Below are 25,144 nucleotides of genomic sequence, written 5' to 3' on the forward strand. Positions count from 1 at the left end.
CTCCCTGAAGCTTTCTAAGAGCTGCCTGGAAATCTTGCTGGGATTTCACCTTCGGTCTTGCTCCCCCCACAGCTTCTCTGTTTGTATTTGTAATTTCTTGGATTATTGTCTGGGCTTGCTGCATCTTTAATTCTTGCTCTTTGTGTTTAGTGGCCGCTCGAGTTTGTCTTTGTTCCATAATTTCTTCTGTCTCCTCAGGTAAGTCCAGAGCTTGAGCAGCTCCCGCTTGTACCTGAATATCTTTCTGTCTGGTCTCGCCTGTTTCTTTTCTTCCTCTAGATCCTGGGGATGGAGAGTATCCAGCCTTTAATACATTGCTATAGAAATCTCTTGCTTTCCAAACTGAGTTAAGACAATATCTTTCTCCTTGGTAATTCATCACCAATCCGGCTGGGGCCTCCCATCTATATTGTATCTGGCGATTTCTAAGTTCATCCACTAAAAATGTTTAATCCTTTCTGGATCTCAACATTTTTGGAGGGATTTCCTTCAATACTACCACGTCTTGTCCTGCCACTTGTAACTTACTTTTGTAAGCTGCTTGCAGTATTTCATTCCTAGTTTTCCTGGTGACAAAATAAATTACAATATAATAATAATAATAATAATAATAATAATAATAATAATAATAATAATAATAATAATAATAATAATTATTATTATTATTATTATTATTATTATTATTTATTTATTTCTTAGCTGCACCCTCTCCTGAAGGACTCGGGGCAGCGTACAATAAAAACATAAAAATACAAGTATGGACAAACATACATATAATATAGACGTATACAAAGACGTATACAAAGAGGAGGTGGACAAATGGATGGAAACAGTTAAAATCACAATATTAAAATCCCCTAAATAAATTAAATAAAATTACAAAAATAAAAAACCCGTCAGGAGCGATATGTTCAGACTATAGTTGAGCCAGGCCAGCTACTTGAAATAGGTGGCTCTTGAGCTTTACACGGAAGGAGCGGAGATCAGAGGTAGTCCTAATATCCGGAGGGAGGTCATTCCACAGGGCTGGGCCCGCCACAGAGAAGGCTCTACTCCTAGGCGCCGCCCCTCGGCACTGTCTGGTGGACGGCACCTGGAGGAGTCCCTCTCTGTGCGAGCGAATTGGTCGCAGGGATGTATGGGGCAAGATACGATCCCGTAAGTAACTAGGTCCTGAGCCATGGAGCGCTTTAAAGATCGTTATCAAAACCATGAAACGCACCCGATAGACCACAGGAAGCCAGTGCAGCTCGCGCAGGAAAGGTGTCACATGGGAGTACCTGGAACTCCCCATAATTACCCGCGTGGCCGCATTCTGGACCAACTGTAGCCTCCGGGTGCATTTCAAGGGAAGCCCCATGTAGAGAGCATTACAGTAGTCCAGGCGAGACGTCACCAGCGCATGAGTGACTGTGCGTAAGGCGTCCCAGTCCAGTAGGGGGCGCAATTGGCGCACCAGGCGAACCTGGTGGAACGCCCCCCTTGCCACGGCTGTCACATGGTCATCCATGGACAGCCGGGCATCCAGGAGGACGCCCAAATTGCGCGCCCGCTCCACGGGGGCAAGTTGAACGCCCCCGATGGCCAAAGATGGCATTAATTGGCTGAACCGGGGAGCCGGTATCCACAGCCACTCCGTCTTGGAGGGGTTGAGCTTGAGTCGTTGTCATCCATCCAGACCCGTACTGCTTCCACACACCGGGACATCACTTCGACGGCCTCGTTGGGGTGGTTCGGGGTGGAAATGTACAGCTGAGTATCATCAGCGTACAGATGATATCCCACCCCAAAACCACGGATGATCTCACCCAACGGCTTCATATATGTGTTGAACAGGAGTGGCAAGAGGACCGACCCCTGTGGCACCCCGCAAGTAAGGGGGCTTAGGGTCGACCTCTGCTCTCCTGCCAACACACGTTGCGTCCGACTGGAAAGGTAGGAGCCGAACTACCGCAAAACGGTGCCCCAGACCCCCAACCCCTCCAGTCGGCGCAACAGGATACCATGGTCGATGGTATCAAAAGCCGCCGAGAGGTCTAATAGGACCAGGATAGAGGAACAACCCCTATCTCTGGCCCTCCAGAGATCATCTACCAACGCGACCAAGGCCGTCTCCGTGCTGTGCCCGGGACGGAAGCCGGACTGGCGCGGATCTAGATAATCATCTTCCTCCAGATGTCGTGGAAACTGGTAAGCCACCACACTCTCTACAACCTTCGCCAAGAAGGGAAGGTTGGAGACAGGACGATAATTGGCCAGCTCCATAGGGTCCAGGGAAGGCTTCTTGAGCAAGGGTCTCACCACCGCCTCTTTCAAAGAGGCCGGGAGAGACCCCTCACTCAACGAAGCGTTCACTAGGCCTAGGAGCCAGTCACGTGTAACCTCCCAGGATGCCAGTACAAGCCAGGAGGGGCACGGGTCCAATAAACATGTGGTGGGTCGCAGTCGTCCACGCATTCTGTCCAAATCCTCGATGGCAACCAAGTCAAACTCCTCCCAGATCGGTGTCTCAAGACTCGCCACGGACGTCTCCATTGGACCACTGACAGGGACCCAATCCTTCCGGATTTGAGCGATTTTATCCTGCAGATATTTCCCAAACTCCTCTGCCCTACCCTGTAAAGGGGCCTCCCGCGGCCTCTGAAACAAGAGGGAGCGGGACACCTGAAACAGGGCGGCAGGACGGTTCTCTGCGGATGCAATGAGAGTGGCACAATATTGACGTTTGGCCGCTCTCAATGCCACAAGGTACGTCCTTAAATGGGCTCGTGCCTGTGTTCGGTCAAATTCGGAACGGGAGGATCTCCAACGACTCTCTAGGCATCTCTTGCGGCGTTTCATCACCCTTAGCTCCTCGGTAAACCAAGGGGCCAGGGTGGATCGTTGTCGCCAGAGAGGCCGCAAAGGCGCCACCCGGTTCAAGGCCCCGGTAGTCGCATTATTCCACGCGACCACCAGGTCTTCTACCCCGGGGGCAGGTCAGGGTTGCAGGAGGTGGCCCAAGCTCCGTCTGGAACCTATCTGGTTCCATCAGGCGCCTGGGGCGGAACCATCTAGTGTTTTCTGGTTCCGCCTCCCCGCAGCGGGGGGTAGCACCAGGGAAGTCGAGTCGGAGGAGTGAGTGATCTGACCATGACAGGGGAGTGATGGTTAAGTCCCCTCCTCCCAGATCACTCAACCACTGGCCAGAGACAAAAACAAGGTCCAGGGTGTGTCCTCCCTCGTGTGTCGGGCCCTGAATCAGTTGAGTCAGGTCCATGGCTGTCATGGAAGCCATGAACTCCCGAACCCCCTCGGATGCTTCTCCCACCGATGTGTTTGGGGGTCTCAACCGCCACCGATGCGATCAGCTCGAGGAGTTCAGGCAGGGCCGCTGATGTATAGCGAGGAGCCAGGTATACTATCAGCAGGCCCAACTGTCTCCCAGGGCCCCATTTCACAACAAGGGATTCTCACCCGGACCTCTGTGGCACAGTGGACTCCCTTGGCTCTAAATCCTCCCGGATAATCGCTGCTACCCCACCACCCCTTCCCTGGGCCCGGGGCTGGTGAAATGCTCGGTAGCCTGGTGGGCACATTTCCACGAGGGGTAAACCTCCCTCGTGGCCCAACCAATATCTCTTGGTTGTTGTCTCTGCCTGGCAATCCATGAACTGACACGGTAAATTTTATCGATCTGCCAGGCACACTCTACCTTTGGTTCACCAGTTAATTGAGTGAAAGCTTCAGCAAAAATATCTCTCAGATCTTCTTGGTTATGTTCTTTCAGACCTCTTATTCTTAAGGCAAATTCCATTGTTCTGTATTGAATCATTGTAACTTCTGCCTCTGATTTATCGATTTTGCTTTGTGCCTCCTCAACTTTATTCTCCAACTTGATATTAGATTGATTAATTTCTTCCACCTTCTCATCCAGAGATGTTACATAACCAAGTAAACCCTTAAATGCATCTACAATATCTTCCCTAATCTGTTGATTACGGGTTTGGATTAAATCCTTAATTCCAGACATTTCCTTAGACACGTCTTTAAAAGCATTTGAAATCTTTTCCTCTAAAACAACGGCTTGGTCCTTTAATGCATTTTGGAGAGCCTCAAGTGTCAGAGTTTGTGTTTCTACTGGGGGTAATAAAGATTGTAATTTCTGTCTCTGGGCTGGGGAACTTCCAGTGCTCTTGGAAACGCTTAGTTTTGTTTGTTTTGAAGCCATTTCCAGATATTCAAACAAACTTTTCAACAGCCAGTTTATTGAGTCCAAAAAGTCCAGCTATTCCCCCAGATTTGTTAACTAATACTGTTTTCTTTGATCTTAAACTCTTGAGTCTTTTAACATCGTTAGCAGGCAGTTAACAAGTGCTGTCCCTTTTAAGTTTCACTTTCAAGACACCCTTTGTTATTCAATCGCCATCTTCCTTTTAAGTCCCTTTCTCTTCACAGAGGGAAGCATTTACATCAGAATTAAGAGTTGTACTTACAATTATATTCACTCCTGTTTCGCTCTGCCTGCGTATCATTCAAATATAAATTTAAACATTGACAGCAGGGGTGGTCGTGACGTTTCATTTCTGCAAAAGCAGAAGCGTCCCGGAAGAGGAGCTATGTCGGGCTTCTGGGGAGCTCTCACCCTTCGTGCCCCAGAATTTCTCCTGGGGATCCCGGGGAGCTCTACCCTCGCCTGTCTGCTTGCCTCCCCCCCTCTTTTCCCAAGGGGGGAGTTTTCAAGCCGCTAGACAGCTGTTCTAGCAGCTTAACTCAGTCACGGGGCTGGCGTTCCCTAGGGAGCGTCTTCCAATGCCGACGGTGCCACCGGAAGCCCTCAGGAAATCTTGTTTTGGACTTAAAATGTTGTAACTTATTCCGAAAAAGTTACTAAACCAAAAACCTCTTCATTGTTTTGGTCTGCTTTGTTTTCTGACACTTCCAGAGTCTGAAAAGATGTCTTGGCTTTTTTTCTTTCTAATAAAATAGAAAGAGGTAAGATGATACTGAAGAAGTTACTGTAAAGACCTCTGAGCATTTCTGGAAATTGCAGTAGTAATAGCTGTCAATCAGTTAATTGTATTTTTGAAAGTCATTTACAGTCCAGGTCTGATTATTAAATGTCAAGTTTGTATAAAATCTTTCCCCCCAGGAGTTAGCATAATGTCTTTTTGTAGCCAACAACACTCAAAACACACTCTCCCACTCATTTCCCAGCATTATTTTCCAGAATTTAACTGAAGATTAAGGTAAAATGCTCTTCTAGTCATAGGGAGTGGGGAAAAGAAATATCAACAGGAATCATTCTTAAATGTTAACATGTGCTATGCCAAAATATTTTTAATTATACTTAGTTGAAGCTTTTTTAAAGTGGTATAATCATACTTCCTATAGTATTTGATTTATGGTACCTATGTTAACACATTGGGTAATGGAGAGGCACACAAGGCTAAAGGCAACCACAGCTCTTTATTAAAGTACAACAAATAAGAACAATCCATCGAAGGTTGAGTCTGATAGCAGCTCTTTTATAGGGAGCTGTCAGACCCTTCGACCAATGGGATTAAACCTCTGTTCCTACCGGAACAGAGGACCTTGGTGGAAACCACTATAGTTAAAGCAAGTATCTAACACTATGGAAACATGAAGTAATATCAATATTACATTCATCATAAATTATATTCAGGATTTCATCTGACATCCTCAATTCCAAGTTTCCAATAATGTGTAATTTGTGTTTTTAGTTTAAGCATATACTCCAGATTAAACTACAAAAACTCACTCCCCCCCTTTTTTTTTTAAAAGAAAACTGCATACCAATTGTCCACCTTTTACACCATTTTTAAATTTTATTTTATTAGAGCTGCTTTTTCATCAGTGGGCCAAGGCCACATAAATTGATATCATTCCCACTTGGAGAAAACCTGACCTCAATTTTCACCTCTGTATACAAAAATCTAGTGTTGTATGAATGAAACAGATTCATTTTTGATCCGTAATGTGAGAGAAAAATTATTTTACTCTTTCAAACAATTGCACTTACATCCTGCTAGTGTTTGGTTCTCTCCTTGTGGCATACTGTATCACATTGTGGATTTCATAAAATAAAACTTATGAAATAAATATGACCTATATTACAATTATTACACATTAAGTGCTTAGGCTTTGCTTTTGATTTCATTATTCTGTGTTGGCATGGATTTTCATAAAATGCGTGTATTCGGAACAGTCATTTTTATTTAAATAGGGAAGAAACCCCTAAATTTCACCATAATAAGAAAGATTTCAACCATATGTGAACTACTACTGACTAAAATGGGCAACCTTAATGTTACTCTCCTTTATATGAACCTGCCTTTAAGCTGGATGGTTTTGCAGGGAAAAAAATATTGTGCCATAAAAGATTCAAGACCAGCCCTCCCCAAATAATGTTACATGATTGATATGCATTCAGAAATGTTACATATGTGCATGCACAGCATATGCCCTCATATGTTGGTATGGATACATTAAAAACAGCTGCATTAGTACAAATACTAAAGTGGATTCCAGTACATTTATGTATGTAAATAAAAACAGCAGTGATATGCACTATTTTTTATTTTTATTTTTTAATCAAATTTATATGGTTGCGCTTCTGATGGAAAGTGACTCTGTGCTCTTTGTTCTGGGTTTCTTAATTTCAAAAACATAATTTCATTGTTTCAAATGATTTAATGGACTTATTCCCAAGTAAAGATATGCTTTAATCCTTTATATGAGGTTACCTAGTGAGAACATTCATTGCAAGGAGCTGCTTACATAGAATGCAGTTTTTCTTTTCTTGTCTTTTTCCTTCCTTCCTTCCTTCCTTCCTTCCTTCCTTCCTTCCTTCCTTCCTTCCTTCCTTCCTTTCTGTGTTTTTTTTAAAGGTACTTCCTTATCCAACTCTCTTTTGCTGCCTGGGTAGAATTATAAAGTACAGTAAATCAATAAACATCAATAAAGGATTGGCATAGCCAGTTCAAAGTTCTTTATAACTATGTACATAAATGTTGACAGTTGGATTTCAGTGAACTCTGTGGAGAAATATTTTTATCAATGTAAAAGCATATTGGGCATATCTTTGAATCTCAAGGTATCTGGCATGACAGTATTTAAGAAATAGAAATATTAATGATATAAATATCAATACTACTGGACTTAGATCACTTGTGGCTATGTAGGGATTCTAGGCTGATCTCACTTTTAACTTTTAACTAGGAGAAGGAGTGGCAGGACCTGGCGGCAGAGTTAAAAGAGGGATCAGCCTAAAATCTCTTACACTGCCGCAAGCAGACAAAGTCCAACTCCCTCTTGAATTCTATTGATCCTTATCTAACGGCAAGCAGGTGCTAACTGTTAGTTGAGAAGATTCCTGTGCATAGGGTGTGTAGCAATAAATAAATTTTATTTAATTGGACCTTGACATGTGGATCTGATCTTTTGCACCTGGCATGCTCTTTTGTGTCATTTCAAAACTCCTCCATGCATAAGAAAGCAATCTTCCATTTAGGTCGAATATGGCCCATCAGTTCTTGCCATTTACTTCACTGAGAACAATCCTCAGGTCTATAGAAATCTTAAAAGTACAGAGGTAGTTATAGAATAGCCTTTATTGTTATTGTGCATCATATATACAACCAAATTGGTTGGTTATCTTTTAAAAATAATTTGTAAAAGCTACTCTACATTGTAAAAAAAAAAGTCTGGGCTAAGGAGAGGAATTTTAGGGGAACAAGCCACTTTGCTTTCCAGTTCCAGTCCTGTCCCTCTCACTCACTCTGTCTGTCTGTCTGTCCTATCTACCTAGTTATCTTTCTTATTCTTTTCCTTTTCCTTTTTGAAATTGCCCATCTCCTTCACAGATTGACTCTGGGCCGTATGCTAGTAAACAATATTAAAACATAAAAACAGTATTTGAAATTTATAATTTAAAAAATCAAGGATGGATTAAAATTAATATTATAGGTGTTTTTAACACCTTTCCAAAAAGCCAGAAGACTGGAGTCCATATTTATCTACCCTGTACCTTGTAATAATAAAATAATTCAGCCTCAAAATGTATTTTTAATTTTTTTTAAAATTGCAAACTGTCATAGGCGGGTCGCTTCTTTTTGCCAAGTGCAGGAACTGGAAGATGCTGTGATAGGTCACATGACCTGTTCTGCCTTATACTGTCAATTACAAAAAAGTATTAGTATTAGCATGGAAGAAATAATTTTTTCCAGGTTCACAATTCTTTCAAGCCCTAGGATATAACTTTGTAACTTCCATAATTACATATGAAGTGAAAAACAAATGTTAACATCCAAACACTCAATACGTTCATTTAGAAAGGCTTTTAATGGTCAGGATAGAAGCTTCATAAAGCTTCTCTTGACCACAAGTTGGCTTCATTGTGATATTTTGTAAGAGGAGAATTAAAACAAATGAATTATCAGTCTTTCCATTATTTCAGTGCTTCCATTAGTGTTTTGTTTTCCTGAAGTTGTCTTTTCAAATTGTAAAAGTAATTTAAAACTTCAGGAAAACAAAACATAAGAAATGTATTGATTCATCCGTCCTGGAACATACAGTACTAATTGTACATTAATTACTCCCCTGTGTCTATATTTGCAGAACTGCACTATCCATACCACAGATTGAGCCTGGTAGATTCCCGGATGAGTCCGGTAACTCTGAAAAGGGTTATTGCTTTACTGCTGACATATATTGTAGATTGTCAACTTTATATATGTTAAGTCAATATGATACAGGCTTGACATAAATTTATTCTTTAAACTGATTTTTAGATCTAGAAGTTCAAAATATAATTCCTTTGAGATGTAGACTTGTAATTCCTTTGATTCTTTTGTACACTTAGATCTAGCACAGGATACACACACACACACACACACACACACACACACACATAATAAGCCGAAGGACAGAAAGAGGGAGTAGTGACCTTCCTCCCATATTTAGTCATACCAGGGGTTGTAACATAAATACATATATATATATATATATATATATATATATATATATATATATATATATATATATATATATATATATATATATATATATATATATATATATATATATATATATACATACATACATACATACATACATACATACATACATACATACATACATACACACACACACACACACACACACACTGTGTGTGTGTGTGTGTTTGGTATTTGTGCTGATAAATAAATAAAGGGAGACTAGTATAGATCTATTTCAAGTTATTTAGCTTTCATCAGCTAGTCATACCCTTACTGGGGTTCGAACCTGGGCTGTATTGCATATTAGGCAGATGTATTAGCCACTAAGCCACAGGCTCTCCTCCTTATCAGCTGAGCCAGGGAAATAGGTATGTATTTGTGTTACAACCCCTGACATACCTATCAATCTTACACGGGAAAAGACCCGAATACAGCAAAACCAGCATATATATCCTAATAAAACATGCAGTCCAAATGCTGGAACTAACCTAAAATAGCTGTTCTGCTCTTCAATTACAAGTTGGTTCGTTTATCTACGTCACTAGAAATTTTTAGTGCACTTGTGGGCTACACTTCCATTTTGGGGATAGGAAGGACCAGGTCAGTTTCCAGCAAGACAGGAATCCTGTATCATTTGACTGGAAGTGAAATTGCTGGCTTGGCATCTATTATTGAGTGAGTCGAATCGTATAGAATTGGCTCAGCTGTGCCCACCTCGGTTCTTGCAAATAATAGTTTGCCTTATTTACCGTTGTAACTAGTTGCTAAAACTTATTTCCTTTCTCTCAGATGAATTGCAGTGACATTTTGACCTTCTCAATGATCTCCCTTGTGTTAAAAGGAAGTGAGTCATCAGTACAAAGCAATTGGGAATCACTGGTTTCTTTTTGAAATCTTTGGTTTAATTACCTATTTAACTTAATTACCTATATCTTAACTGATGCTCTTTTCTGAAAATGGGGGAAAGGACCCATTTAGGTGATCCTTATGGGATCTGATAAGTTTTTGAATGCTCTAAGGGAATTTTTCCTGGATCACTGATGAGAATTAGGGGCAGTGCATAAACTATTATTGAATCACTTAGGGATGGATACCTATGATGTGAGGTGCCAAGAGCCCCTGTTTTGTCCCAATGCTATCTAAAATTTATAATATTTATAATGAAACAATCAGGTGTGATTGTTAGGAATTTTGGAGCTGCATGTAAACAATATGCAGATGACATAGCTCTATTTCTCTGCCTTATCTAAATCAGAAGAAATTGTACATGTCATGAACAAATGCCTGGAAACATTGATGGGTTGGATAAGGGCTAATAAACACCAACATAGGTAGTCCTCAACTTACAACCATAATCAAGCCCCAAGTTTCTGTTGCTAAGCAAGATAGTTAAGTGAGTTCTGTCCCATTTTACGACCTTTCTTGTTGCTGTTCTTAAGTGAATCTGTGCAGTAGTTAAGTTAGTAGCACAGTTGTTGAATCTGCCTTCCCCATTGACTTTGCTTGTCAGAAACTCGCAAAAGGTGATCACATGACTCTGGGATACAACAAATGTCATAAATATGAGTCAGTTACCAAGTGCCTGAATTTTAATTGGCCATGCTACAATAGTCATAAGTGTGAAAAATGGTCATGTCACTTTTTTCAGTGCTGTTATAAGTTCGAACAGTCACTAAAATGAATCGTTGTAAATCAAGGACTTCAGGGGTTTGTAGTTCCTGGGTCTGAGAATTCTAAATAGAGCTACATTCTTCAAGAAGTAGTTAGTCTGAGGGCGCTCCTTTGCGTCATGCATTGTCAGGCTGGCTAGAAATATTTACTTTCAAGTTATTTGTGCCCAAAAAGGGAATAGTCAACATACAATCTGCCTAGCTAAATCTGTTCATCTCTTATTTAGAGTACTGCAATGCATTTTATGTGGATTGTCGTTGAGTTTCATCCAGAAGCTGCAAAAAGGTCACAGGCGAAGCAGCCCAGCTATGCCTGTGTTGGCAGAAAGCTGGCTAGGTAGGGGAACCCGATGCGAAGAAGCCAATATCCACGCAGGATTGAGGAAAGGCAAAACTCTTTCATTTCTGTATAGTTTCACATCCAAGAAGCATGTCAGAAATCAGGCACAGTTATTTTTATACAATTTACTACAGCACTACAACTCGCAGCGTCACGTTGCCGTCATGTGACATATCGCGATGTTTTTCCTTTCATGGAGCTGGGGTGGGTGTGGCCTGCACATGATGCATCTGGCTTGTGGACCGCCAGTTTTGACACCCCTGTACTACAGGAAACAAAAGTAAGAGAATTAGTGACTGGTTACCAAGTTACATGACAGTCACACACGCGTACAAAGCAGAGCCATTCTATAATTCTCCATTAATTATTTATTATCATATACTGTAAGTTAATTATCTCTGGCTGTATTCTTTACTACAGGTAGTCTTCGACGTATGACCACAATTGAGCCCAACATTTCTGTTGCTAAGCGAATTTTCTTAACGTTAGTATCGACTTTGCTTGTCGAAAAGTCACATAAGGTGATCAAGTGACTCTGGGGACACTGCAGCCATCATAAATATGAACCAGTTGCCAATCAGGATACGGATTTAGGACACAGGACCAAGGGAATGCTGCAATGGTCATAACTGTGAAAAAGGGTCATAACTCACTTTTTTCCAATGCAGTTGTAACTTTGAACCATCACTAAATGAACTGTTGTAAGTCGAGGACGACCTGTACACACAATGAACTTTGCTTACCTCCAAACCTTTGTTTGCACATTCCTAACCACTGCTTAAGCTAAATATAAAGTCATCTTCCTTAGTAATGGATTCATTTGCAAGGTTCTCTTACAATAGCTGAGGGTCAAAGCCACAACCTGTTAGTTAGCCTATGTAGAAGACATTTGTGGTCAGCCCTACGATGTGTTTCTGGTTGACTTCTCTAGCTCTTGCCAAAAGAATGCTATAGAAATGGTACTTCTTGCAAGAAAAAGCATAACTAATAACTCTGCTGAAGTTAACTCATAATTTACCAAAGCCTCTAATTACTTATTGAGAAGTTAATAAGTCACAAGACCCTCAAACCAAAGGGGTATCATATCTATAAGTAAAAACTAGGTGAATTTCTACTCTTCCTACACACGTTATATCTGTGGAAACAATAATAATAATAATAAAATTTATTTCTTAGCCGCACCCTCTCCCGAAGGACTCGGGGCGGCGTACAGTAAAAAACACATAAAATACAATATGGACAATACACACACAAAATAAACAAATACGTGTACATGGAGGAGGTAGGCAGGTGAATGAAGACAATTAAAAACACAATTGAAAATCCCCTAATAAATTCCAAAAACCACAAAATTAAAATTAAAAACCCGTCAGGAGCAGAGTGAACGAACTATGGTTGAGTCCAATTAGCTACAGAGCCAGAGTCAAGGTTTTGGTTATGATGCTGGATAACTTGTAACCAGACTACTTACCAACTTGCTTTTTTTGTTTGTTACACCCCTAGTTAGTTACTGAGCTAATCAGAGTTCTGTCAAGCGTAGTAAGAATCACTAACTACCCCAGTAGCTGCTTATAAGTCGTCTCTGTGGTGGTATCTATGATTTGTTGCCTGAAATTCAGGAGCTGCCGGATATATAAGAGAAAGAAGGACTAGGGGAGACATGATAGCATTATTCCAATATCTCAGGGGTTGCCACAAAGAAGAGGGAGTCAAACTATTGTCCAAGGCACCTGAGGGTAGAACAAGAAGCAATGGGTGGAAACTAATCAAGGAGAGAAGCAACTTAGAACTGAGGAGAAATTTTCTGACAGTTAGAACAATTAATAAGTGGAACAGCTTGCCTCCAGAAGTTGTGGATGCTCCAACACAGGAAGTCTTTAAGAAGATGTTGGATAGCTATTTGTCTGAAACGGTATAGGGTTTCCTGCCTAGGCAGGGGGTTGGACTAGAAGACCTCCAACGTCCCTTCCAACTCTACTATTGTATTATTGTATTATTGTATTATATTTCCTCTTAGGTACCTTTTACATCTGGCCTTCCTTATATGAATAGTGGAAGATTGGTTCCATTTTCCCTAATTATCTTAAATGCATTTCTTTAATAATAATAATAATATATTTATTTCTTAGCCGCACCCTCTCCCGAAGGACTCGGGGCGGCGTACAATGAAACATACGAAATAAATATGTGGACAAAACAAACATATAACAAAGACATATACTGAGACATACACAAGGAGGAGGTCGGCTAAAAATAAAAACAATTAAAATACAGTATTAAAACCCCTAGAAATTAAATATAAAATACCTAGTTAAAAACCCGTCAGGAGCGATATGGTTAGATCAAAGTTGAGCCAGGCCAGCTGCTTGGAATAGGTGGGTCTTAAGCTTAATACGGAAGGAGCGGAGGTCAGAGGTAATCCTAATATCCGGAGGGAGGTCATTCCACAGGGCTGGGCCCGCCACAGAGAAGGCTCTACTCCTAGGCGCCGCCCCACGACATTGTCTAGTGGACGGCACCTGGAGGAGGCCCTCTCTGTGCGAGCGAATTGGTCGCAGGGATGTATGGGGCAGAATACGATCCCGCAAGTAACTAGGTCCTAAGCCATGGAGCGCTTTAAAGATAGTTATCAAAACCTTGAAACGCACCCGATAGACCACAGGAAGCCAGTGCAGCTCGCGCAGGAGCGGTGTCACATGGGAGTACCTAGTACTCCCCATAATTACCCGCGCGGCTGCGTTCTGGACCAACTGTAGCCTCCGGGTGCATTTCAAGGGAAGCCCCATGTAGAGATTATGGTTGATATTGTTTAACTCTGCTTTATGAATTGTATTATTGAATTATATATTTTATTGGTGTTTTTACCGTAAGCTGTTTTGAGATGTTGCTTGAGATACAATACAATACAATAGCAGAGTTGGAAGGGACCTTGGAGGTCTCCTAGTCCAACCCCCTGCCTAGGCAGGAAACCCTATACCGTTTCAGACAAATGGCTATCCAACATCTTCTTAAAGACTTCCAGTGTTGGGGCATTCACAACTTCTGCAAGCAGTATCTAAATATACTAGATGGTGATGATATTGATGATGGATGATATGATGGACAGGTGGAATTGGGGAGAATGATCAAGGCAGGATTTTCCATTTTCTTCTGTTTTAGTTGTGTTTTGTCCTCCCTCCCTCCCTCCCTCCCTCTCTCGTTCTTTCATTTTCATTCTTTTGAGGTAATTTTAAATTTTACATTATCATTTTAATATGTGGAATCACAAAAATATTTAACCTACAGCAGGGGTCCCTAACCCCCGGTCTGTGGACCAGCACCAGTCTGCAGCATGCCAGAAACTGGTCCATACAAACAAGTGAAGCCTCATCTACAGAATGCAGGCAGCACACAAAACCATGCCCCTTCCAGTCCGCGAAACAAACCTCTCTCCACAGAACTGGTCTCTGGTGCCTCAAAGGTTGGTGGCCACTCGGCTACAGGAAACAGGACTTAGAGGGTGGCCTTGAGACTTCATATTCTCTTTCTTTGCTCTAAAGCAGGGGTGTCAAACTCAAGGCCTGTGGGCCGGATCTGGCCCATGGGGTGCTGGCCCTCTGGACCACCCAGGAAACAGCGAAGGACCGGCTTGCAGTGCCTCTGCCAGTGAAAACGGAGCTCGAGAGGGTCATGCGCAGCTCCCCCTGAGCTCCATTTTCACTGGCAGAAGGTTGCAGGAGGCCATTGCATCTGAAAACAGAGCTTGTGAGAGTCGTGCCCCCCCCCCAAGCTCTGTTTTAGCTGGTAGAAGGTTGCAGGAGGCCGTTGCAGCTGAAAACAGAGCTTGTGAGAGTCGTGCCCCCCCCCCCCCCAAGCTCTGTTTTAGCTGGTAGAAGGTTGCAGGAGGCCGTTGTAGCTGAAAATGGAGCTCAGGAGCCTGTTTTCGCTAGCAGAGCACTCGGTCCACCATAGGCACCCTGACACAAGTGATGTCAAACTGGCCACTCTCACCTTGACCCCCCCAAGGTCAAATGCAACCCTGGTGCGGCCCTCAATGAAATCAAGTTTGACACCCCTGCTCTAGAGGAAAATAGGTTTGGTATCCAAATTCAGAAGGGATTACAAATTTGAGTAGAAAATACAAACTTTATATTTGTCTTAAAAATTAAGATATGATATCCCTAAAGTTTATTCCAGGAAAATGCAAATGAAGTAAATAAAATATATTCTATCTAAAATTCTTACTTGCCTTGTCAGGATCCCATAGAGTAATTCTGTCCCTAGAACCCAGTTTTCATTTGGAGTCACTTTCCATCCCTTTAGGCACCTACAGAGTATTTGAAAAAAGAGGGATTGTTTTCTGCCTCTGGCATAAGTAAGAATGCCTATTATGGCTTTAACTCAGAACATTTCCTGCACTGAAAATATTTATTCACTTTGCAGTGTACTTTGAAAGCAATCAGAAATACCTGCCCTATGTGCAAATATATCTGCAATGTGATAGACAAAGTCCTCTTTCTGCGGGGCACCTTGTGCATAACAAAGGACTTGGGAAAGTTATTCCAGACATAAAAGTCTGGCCTTCTTTGACTTTTGTGCAACGTGGAGGACGGAATGAAGGGATTTCTCCCATCCTGCTGGAGCTGGCCATATAATCAGTGTTTTATTGAAAACCTGCCAAGTGTGCTGTTCAATGCACAGGAACTCTTCACAAAATTGTACAAGTAATCCATCACTGAACAACAGCTCGTTTAGTGACTCTTCGAAGTTGCAACATCACTGGAAAAAGTGATTTATCACCGTTTTTCACACTCACGACCATTGCAGCAACCCCTTAGTCACATGATGAAAATTCAGACGACGTGCTGTTCAGATAGATATGGAACTTTCAAAGTTTATTTTAAAATGTATCAATAAAACATATATTTTTAAAAAGTGAATTCAGACACTTGGCAACTGACTCATATTTAGGACGGTTGCGGTGTCCCGGGGTCATGTGATCACATTTTGTTAACTTCTGTTAAGCAAAGTAAACGGGGAATTCAGATTCACTTTACAACCATGTTAGTAACTTATCAACTGCAGCGATTCACAACTGTGGCAAGACAGGTCATAAAATGAGGCAAAAATAGTCCCACTTAGCAACATACATTTTGGGTTCAGTTGTGGTCATAACTCAAGGACTACTTGTATAACCTTCTGATGCTTTTGTAAAATAAAAATGCAGACCCCTTCCACACATAAGACCAGTGACGTGCGGTGAGGTTTATGGCTGGTGAGGCACTGACATAGTGGTGGGTTTCAAATATTTTTAGACTTGTGGACTTCAACTCCCAGAATTCCACAGCCAGGCATGCTCAGTTTCGATTTAAAGAGCCCTCTACTGTGAGGCAGGAGAACTGCATACTTCACCTAATCTGACTTTTTAGGTGTTTTATGATCGCTCAGCACAAGAAACACGTTCCACACATAGCGATCATAAAACGCCTAAAAAGTCAGACTATTCAGCTGGCTTTAGGGTACATCTTATGCAGTGACGTGCAGTCAGGTGAGGCAAGTGAGGCACACAGTAGTAGTATAGTAGAGGGTGCTTTTTTAGAGGCTTTTTTTAAGTTAAGCAGAGTCATCCACGGTGAGGCAGCAACTAGCTCAGCTTTTTCCTTTTACATTTTTTTTCTTTTCATGATGAGAGCGGTGAGGCTGTGCCTCACTTGCCTCACCTGACTGCACGTCACTGCATAAGACGTACCCTAAAGCTAGCTGAATACAAATATAGGTATTTGCACAGAAGTTGGAAGTATTGGAATTCTCCAGTCCTTATCCCTATAAGATCCCTGATCATCTCCCAAATCTTCACCAATACCTAGAGGACTTTGTTGAATGAAATAAAGTAAAATACAAGGAAGTTTTAGGGATGCCTAACAGTTTTGATCATGAAAGATACCTACAATGAGTTTGGGAAAGTTCCACTCCAAACCACCCCACTACATTAAAAGGCAGGACTTGGATTCAGGAGGACCTACTATATAATGTGAAAGTATGTGGCACATCTAGATAGATAACACATCAAATAATGAAATAAGTGGCATTTGATGGGCATTAGGATCATATTCCCTCCTTCTCTTCATCTGAACTTGGAAATAAAAGTTTAAAAGCTTCTGCTTCTAATTAGTGGCAAACTATAGGTTCCTATTACATATAAATGCAGCAAACTATGCTTCCCCAACTAACGTTTGTTGCACTTAAAGACAATAGGAAAATACGTATTGCTAATGAGGAACAGAAATGTCTAATCTCTTCCCCCATTGAGGAAGGAAGGAAGGAAGGAGTATGCAAGATCAGGGCTATAATGTTTCTTCCCACTCTTCTAGTCTGTGGTTTGGGATAAGAACATTTAGCAACTCTACATTTTTCAGTAGACCAAAGGACAAATATATATTTAACCTGCACAAAAGTTTCTAAACATTTTTAGGATTCTGGAGGCAGTGCTACCATTAAGGCTAACCTAAGCTTAGAAACATTTGCTTGAATGGGGTTCCTAATTCTGCAGAAATTCAAATCCATGAATTGTTTTTTTTTAAAAAATAGTTTTTGAAACGTGATTTTAGTTTGCAACTTGTGATACGTTATTTATAAACAAAATAATATATTGTCAATGTAAAAACTGTTGAAAGCTGTATGTGTTTTTCTATATTAACATTTTGTATTATGCATTGAAAAATGTGTATGTTCTTATGCTTTTTCCCAAATGGTTATTCATCTAAAAAGGTTGTTTTATTGAGATTGTGTTTAATGTTTCCTAAGGTTTTAAAGTCTAATTCTGTCTTATAGGGATAAAAAGCAGCATGACTAAGAACTGATCAAGAAACTCGAGAATTTATTCATAACACCTGAAGCATAGAAGGCAGAAGGTTTCTTTAAAAAGTAATTAATTTTGCTGCGTAAATATGGCAGATCCTTCAGCGGAAGTACCTTTTTTTATGAGGACGCAGCCAGAAATAATTGAAGTAAGTTGAAAAAGTTCTAAACTTAACTGTGCCCTTTCATATACAACTTTAATGCCTACAAACTGTCACTTTAGATATCTCAGATTTTATGTTATAAGAACATGTGATTTCCTTATGGCCAGAATGGCCAGTAAATTAGTAAGGATCTATTAATAGCAATCGCATTTAGACTTATATACTACTTCATAGTGCTTTGAAACCATCTCTAAGCGGTTTACAGAGTCAACATATTGCCTCCCACAATCTGGATCCTGATTTTACCAACCTCAGAAGGATGGAAAGCTGAGTCAACCTTGAGCCAGTCACAATCAAACTGCTGGCAGTGTAGTATGTTAGCCTGCAATACTTGATTCTATCCACTGCATCCCCGCGGCTCTTTCATTCAAATGATTGTGCTGAACTTCTATTTTTGTAAAAAATTATGAGGGAGTAATAGAGGTCTGAAGATATAATTGTGACTGCTGTGGATGAGATACAAATCCTTTTGAAAGCAAACAAAAACACAACTAGGGAAACTTCTGAGATTGTACAATTTGAAACGTGTTTTATTTTCTTCTCACTTCAACACATGGAGTAAGTGATGGTTCAAGACATAGGTTATATCCAATAGGATGCTTTAATTGTTTTCATACCTTTGCCTAGCCTGTCCTCAGTAATGTGTCATTAAAGAGATCGTTGTTTGCATTGTCACAGCATTCTATTTGCACAGTGGTTTTATACGTAAATATGATCAAGGAAAATCTAGCCAGCAAGGAAAACCTTAGGGCATGGCAGGGCTGTCAAACTCCTGGCCTATGGGCCAGATGCATCACGCACTGGCCACACCCATGCCCAGTTTAGTAAAGGGGGAAAAAGTCCTGATACATCATGTAACACCGCCGTGACAATGTGAATTTGACACCCCTGCCTTAGGGCAAATCTACACAACCTCCTTGTTCTGGAGTGAGAACAGACTACTGTCTTTTTCTCAAAAACATGTCTACATGACTCTGCCTATATTTCAGTGTCGTCCCCGAGCTAAAGCAGACCAACGATGGTTTAAGATGTTATATTCTAAAAGTATTTATTTAATATAGTACCTGAGGAATCTGCATGTAGGCAATGAAGATTATATTGATGTGCTTTGGGGAAGCAGGTAGGGGTGGGATTGAAAAATGTTAGCAACCGGTTCTCTGGGTGCGCGTGGCCATGGTGGGTGTGGCTTACTCGGCCTCCTGCACCACAGTGGGAGAGCATTTTCACCCTGCCAAGGCTCCAGAGGGTTTCCTTGAGCCTCCAGGAGAGCGAAAATTGCTTCCCCCAGGCTCCAGAGGCCCTCTGGAAGCTGGAAATGGGCCCATTTCCAGAACTTCTGGGAGGCCTGTTTTTCGCCCTTCCAGAGTATCCGTGTGTGCCCTGCACTTACCTGGCCAAAATCGGCCCCATGGAGACTCCTGGGAGGGACAGAGTGGGGTGGGCAGGGCCAGCCAGTAATTTCTATTAAGGGTTCTGTGAACCAGATGTAAAATTAGCATCCGGTTTACCTGAACCGGTCTGAACCAGTTGAATCTTACTCCTGAAAGCAACCAGAAGGTTGCTGGCAATGTTGTGACTCTCGGTTCTGCTGGTTTCCTGGGATAACATCCTCTTCATTCTTTTCCCTGACTACGTTCCCTGTCCCATCAGGCTCTCCTTATGTTAAAGTGTAAAATACACATAAAATGTATGTGTATTTCATATCTGATATATTCTGAAACAATAAAAGTAGCCCGTACATTATATGTAAGAGCACTAACTCTACAACATGAAGATTGTTTGTGACAAAAACAAAGGGAAAAACTAATTCAATTTATTGAATAGCAGAAAATATGCATTAGAACCAAATGATGTATTTCTTAGTTCCTAGATTTCTAATAAAGATGCATTATCCACATACAGTAATGCAGTTGAATCACTGCATGTGAGAGTTGGCATGTGCCTTAGAGATCGTCTAATCCAAACTCTTACTCAGACTAACTGAAGCACCCAGGACTGGTGGCCTTTGTTTACACACCTGCACAAAGAAGACTCTGTTACATTGTAGAACAGTTTTTATTGTCAGAAAATTATTCATCATGTCCAATGAAATCTATTCCATTGTAATTTAAACTCATTGCTTTTTGTCTTGTCTTCTCAATACTCTGTGGTTTCACTGTGTTGCAGTGGTTAAAGAGTAAGACTGGCACTGGAGAGACCCAGATTTTAATACACTGAAATTAGGTGAGTGGCTATGGGCCAGTCACCTCTCTCAAACAAACCTACTTCACAAAGTTGTTATGCATGTGGTGGGGAGGGGAATGGAGGAGAGAATGCAATGTTCAACACCCTGAGCTCCTGAATGAAAGACGGGATACAGTCATACAAATAAATAAACAACTCTGACACAATTTGCCCTGTCCTCTATATTAGAATCCTTCAGATACTAGAAGACAACTGTCATATCACCCCGCAGTCTTCTCTTCTCCAGACTTGAAATGCCCAGTATTTCCAGCAGTCCCTTATAAATTTTCTTTTCAAGCCCCTTCTTGATTGCTTTCCTATAAAGGTAAAGGTTTCTCTCACACATATGTGCTAGTCGTTCCTAACTCCAGGGGAGCTGCTCATCTCCGTTTCAAAGCTGAAGAGCCAGCACTGTCTGAAGACATCTCTGTGGTCATGTGGTCAGCATGACTAAATGCCGAAGGCACACAGAACACTGTTACCTTCCCACCAAAGGTGGTCCCTATTTTTCTACTTGCATTTTTGCATGCTTTCGAACTGCTAGGTTGGCAGAAGCTGGGACGAGTAATGGGAGCTCACTCCGTTATGTGGTGCTAGGGATTCAAGCGCTGATCTGCTGACCTTTCTGATTGACAAGCTCAGCGTCTGAGCCACTGAGCCACTGCATACCTTTCCTATAGACATCTTCAAATTTGTCAATGTCCTTTCTAAAATGAAGTCAGTAGGAATAACATACTTTAGAACAATTTTTTGGGAACTTGAGCTTTTGGATAAGATTTTTGCAATAAATGTTTTGGTATTTAAAGTATTGCATTATTATTTTTGACAGCCAGTTTGGAGTAGCGGTTAAGGAACCAGGCTAGAAACCAGGAGACTGTGCGTGCACAAAGCCATCTAGGAGACTTTGGGCCAGTCTCTCTCTCCCTCAGCCCTAACAAGGAGGCAATAACAAACCATTTTCTGGGACTTGTCCACTTGCAGAGACTTGTCCAGGAAGTCACTAAGGGTCAAGACTGAATTGAAGGTGCATGCATATGGACGCACATACAAACACATAGATGATAGATAGATAGATAGATAGATAGATAGATAGATAGATAGATAGATAGATAGATAGATGATAGATAGATAGATAGATAGATAGATAGATAGATAGATAGATAGATAGATACATCATACATACATACATACATACATACATACATACATACATACATACATACAATTTCTCTTCCTTGAAAGTTCTTTATTATGGGTCAGGAGGATGTTATATTTTCTGCCTGTTTTTGTCTGTAGCACAAAATAATATTTTTATGGATACTGTATTCTTACCTACATGATCTCATGTGGATCCTCAGGCTGACATTCCTGAACCTTAGGGCATGTTTGCACATTCTTCACACATAATGCCATTCTCCCCCCCCCCCCCTTTTCGTGTCCTTTTGTATAAGTCATACTTTTCAGTCTTGGAATTTCATTTATAAACTTGGTCCCAGCAGCTTTCAGTAATACCTACTCAATCATAATTTGCCTTTCAACAGTAAGACTTCTAATTCTTCCTGTTTATTCCTGATAAGTTATGCATTTGTGCCAAGGGACTGGACTCCTTGGGATGTATCATTTGATTTATTCCTGATGGTAGTCACATGCTTGTGGCTCTGTTCCTCCATAGTCTGCATATTCCTCCCAATTCCATTCCTAGTACTCAGCAATCATAAGTGCTCCAACACTGAAGATTTTTAAGAAGAGATCGGACAATCATTTGTCTGAAATGAATAGATTTTCCTGCTTGAGCAGAGGGTTGATTAGAAGACCTCCAAGGCTCCTTCCAACTCTGTTATTCTGTTCTGTTATTCTGTCTGCTCTGTTCTGTTTTCTGTTCCTTACACAATTGAATTTAAGCCCTATGGATTCAGTTTCCAAGGTACTTTCCAGACTGGTAGAATTCTTCCCAGTCTGGTGAGGTATAACTTAACTTTTGCTAGGAATCCCTCAGTGTGGAAATATATCCCAGCATCAAATATCCAAACGATTCCTGTCTACATAGCTGCTAGACTTCTCTCTTCTTGGGTCATGCTCTTTGCCCTGAAATTATAAAGAAAAAACATCTAGGTGTCCAGCTCCTTCGTCCTGTTGCCAAGAACTTTGTTGGCTCTTGGAATGTCTTCATGGCTATAACTGGCCACGCCATTATTCCCACACGAATCAATAAGTCAGACAGAACTTTGAAAATAAAAGATGATCACAAGTGATTTCCTGTTCTTAACACTTTCATTGGCACACACAATAAATACTTCTGCTTTTTAATCTTTGTTGAATGTTAATATTGAAGGTTTCTCTTCTGTACTTTTGCACTACAAGGACTAAAACTTCAAACATAAGATTTTAACATCCCATATTGATCAATGACCTTGCCTAAAACACTCTATCTCAAGGATAAAAAAAAAGTATTGTATTTCCTCTGGGACCATAGTTTTAATGCTGAGTTAATAGCTAGTTTTTGTTTGTTTCCCAAATAAATTTAACAACTATTCTTTGTCAATCTCACAAAAATTTGTATGGGACTGAAAGTAGCTCCATTTGAAATTTTTAAAAAATACCTTGGGTAATCATTTTAATAAGCATAACTGATACTAACCCAAGACAGTTTTAAATTTTTCTGCCTTTCAAAATATTGAATTTCTCTCTACAATTTGGTGTTACTATTTTCAAATGAATCTTTAACTGTCTGTCAAATATAGTCCCAAATGTTCTGTTGAATCTTTTATTTAGTGGCAACCTGACTCTTTCTGCACAAAACTTTCTTTTTCTTGGAATAAATGTCTTATCTTTATATTACACATTCATATTATATCTTCAGAATTTACTGAAAGTTTTGTTTTAGTTAGCTGTTTATTGCATTTTGAAGCAACATCATGATGACGTATGCATTGTCTACATAGCATTTTGATGAGAGAATGAATTTGGTTCTATAAATATACTAAACTAATTGATGAACTTTACATTTTATAATTGTGAAATTTGTTGATTTTTTTTCTTTATCCAGTACTCTTTCCTCTTTTTTCTCTATTGCAGTAGCTATTTATTCTGATCCTTAAATGATTTAATGAAGAGATTATTAAATATTAAAAAGTCAGGTTATTGGTCTATTTAGTTCACTACATGGATGATGACTGATATTCCAGACAGCAGTTTTCCCAACTGTTCCTGGGGTTGCTGGCTTTGCACCAGAAACCTTCTACATACAACATTCACTTTACCATTGCACTGTATCTCTTGGATAAAAAAACAATAAGTAAATAAGCAAACTTGTGTAAGGTTTATGCGCAAGCCACCAGACGGTTCAGTTTAACACAACCCCAACAAGCAAGTATGCTATAACATCTCTATAATCTATAGGAATAAAAGGTTTGAAGTACCCCTTTCAGAATGTTTGCATTTTACTTTGCATTATAAGCTATATTCATCTGTCTTTTCTTAACTCTCCCTAAAAAAATATTGTTTTTCCCCTTTCTTAAAACGTAGTTTTTTTTAAGTGTGTGTGTGTGTGTGTGTGTGTGTGTGTGTGTAGTAATTTCAGAATGCATAAATAGTAAGAAAGGTCAGCATTTCCTTCCATTTTTTTTTTAAAACGAGTGGTTTGTGGAGGATTTAATCATAGTTTCCAACAGGGACAGTGGCTGTTTGTAATCATAGCTTCCAATGAGATCTGTGACCTTTTGCATAAGTTGTATCTCTCCCCCCCTCTTTTTTTTTACAGTAACACACATTCCCTTTGCTCTATGGATTGTCCAGTCTGGGAGTTGAAATACAGACATCTTACAGTTGCTGAAGTTGAGAAATACTGCTCTAGACAAAAAATTGCACAATAGCAGGAATTATTAGAAAGGTTACAAAAAGAAACAGAATTGTAATATGGTATAATATTCTCATAGTTTTGCTCATTTATTTCTTATTTAAATAATAAATGAACATCTAAATTGTACATTTATGCCAAGGGCTGAAATTTTAGGAAGGTAATGCAAAGCCTAGATGGACATGAAGATATAATGCAGGAAGCAGAATGGATACCAGAAACTCTGGCATTCATCTTGCCCCAAAATGCAGTCTATAGCTCTCTAATTTCTGGTGGGCAGCAGAAAGGAGAAACACACATTTCCAAAAAGAATAAGAAAAATATTTTAAGCCTAAAAGTTTAGCACATTATCAGTCTCTAACGCACAAATAACAGCTGTCTTTTTTTCTTATTGCGTTTATGATAAAAGCTTCAATCTGTATTATTAATAATTTTACAGAGTTTTAAAAACATAGAAAATAATGAGTGGCTTGCAGAAGAGACACATATGAAACGAGGAGGTAAAAAGTAAAAAGCACAAGTTAACAGGAATGTAAAAAATACAAGCGAACATTATTTTAAAACAGAAGAAAAGACCTCGGTGTAGAGAAGAAGAGATGGAGATATATAAATTTCACAGTTCCCAAACGAGGCTGAATGGCAGTGAGGGTCATTGTAGTGACAACAGATATTTGCTCCTGACTCTCTCACAACCACCATCTCCAACATAATTTCTCTTGTAAGTTACATACCTCCATACTGTCTTAACAAAAGACAACTCTGAATTTCGTCCCTTCTACTGCACATTCACTGCAAACCGGAGCACCGTTTTATTTTTCAGCTGTTGACCTTCTAACCTGAAGAAAGGAAAGAAAAACTAGCTGATTGTATATGAAGAAAGATCAGCGCTTGCAAAGTTAACCTAGATATTCCCTGCCATCAGCACTAATTTTGACAAAGATGTTGTTTTCTATAGTTTTCAGACTGTTCGTTTTTCATAAATACAATTATGAAAAGGTTCAGCAAGAGAGAGACGCCCTCTTCAGGGGTTCTTTTGTGAGGGCACCAAATACGAG

General features: G+C 40.4%; 1 protein-coding gene across 2 annotated transcripts in view; it reads left to right on the plus strand.

Annotated features, from left to right (window-relative positions):
• LPAR1 (lysophosphatidic acid receptor 1) overlaps positions 1-25,144 on the plus strand; it is a 94,369-nt gene that overhangs the window by 27,067 nt on the left and 42,158 nt on the right. Inside the window, exon 2 of one of the 2 annotated variants that reach the window (XM_081940755.1) lies at positions 17,820-17,995. The exons of the other annotated variant lie outside the window; for it this stretch is intronic. Within the exon in view, the coding sequence (XP_081796881.1) occupies positions 17,936-17,995 (60 nt within the window). The 5' untranslated portion in view covers positions 17,820-17,935. The remainder of the gene's footprint in view (positions 1-17,819; positions 17,996-25,144) is intronic. 2 annotated transcript variants of the gene reach the window in all.

This window comes from Natrix helvetica, assembly GCF_964273705.1.
Source record: "Natrix helvetica genome assembly, chromosome: 2".
Taxonomy (NCBI): domain Eukaryota; kingdom Metazoa; phylum Chordata; class Lepidosauria; order Squamata; family Natricidae; genus Natrix; species Natrix helvetica.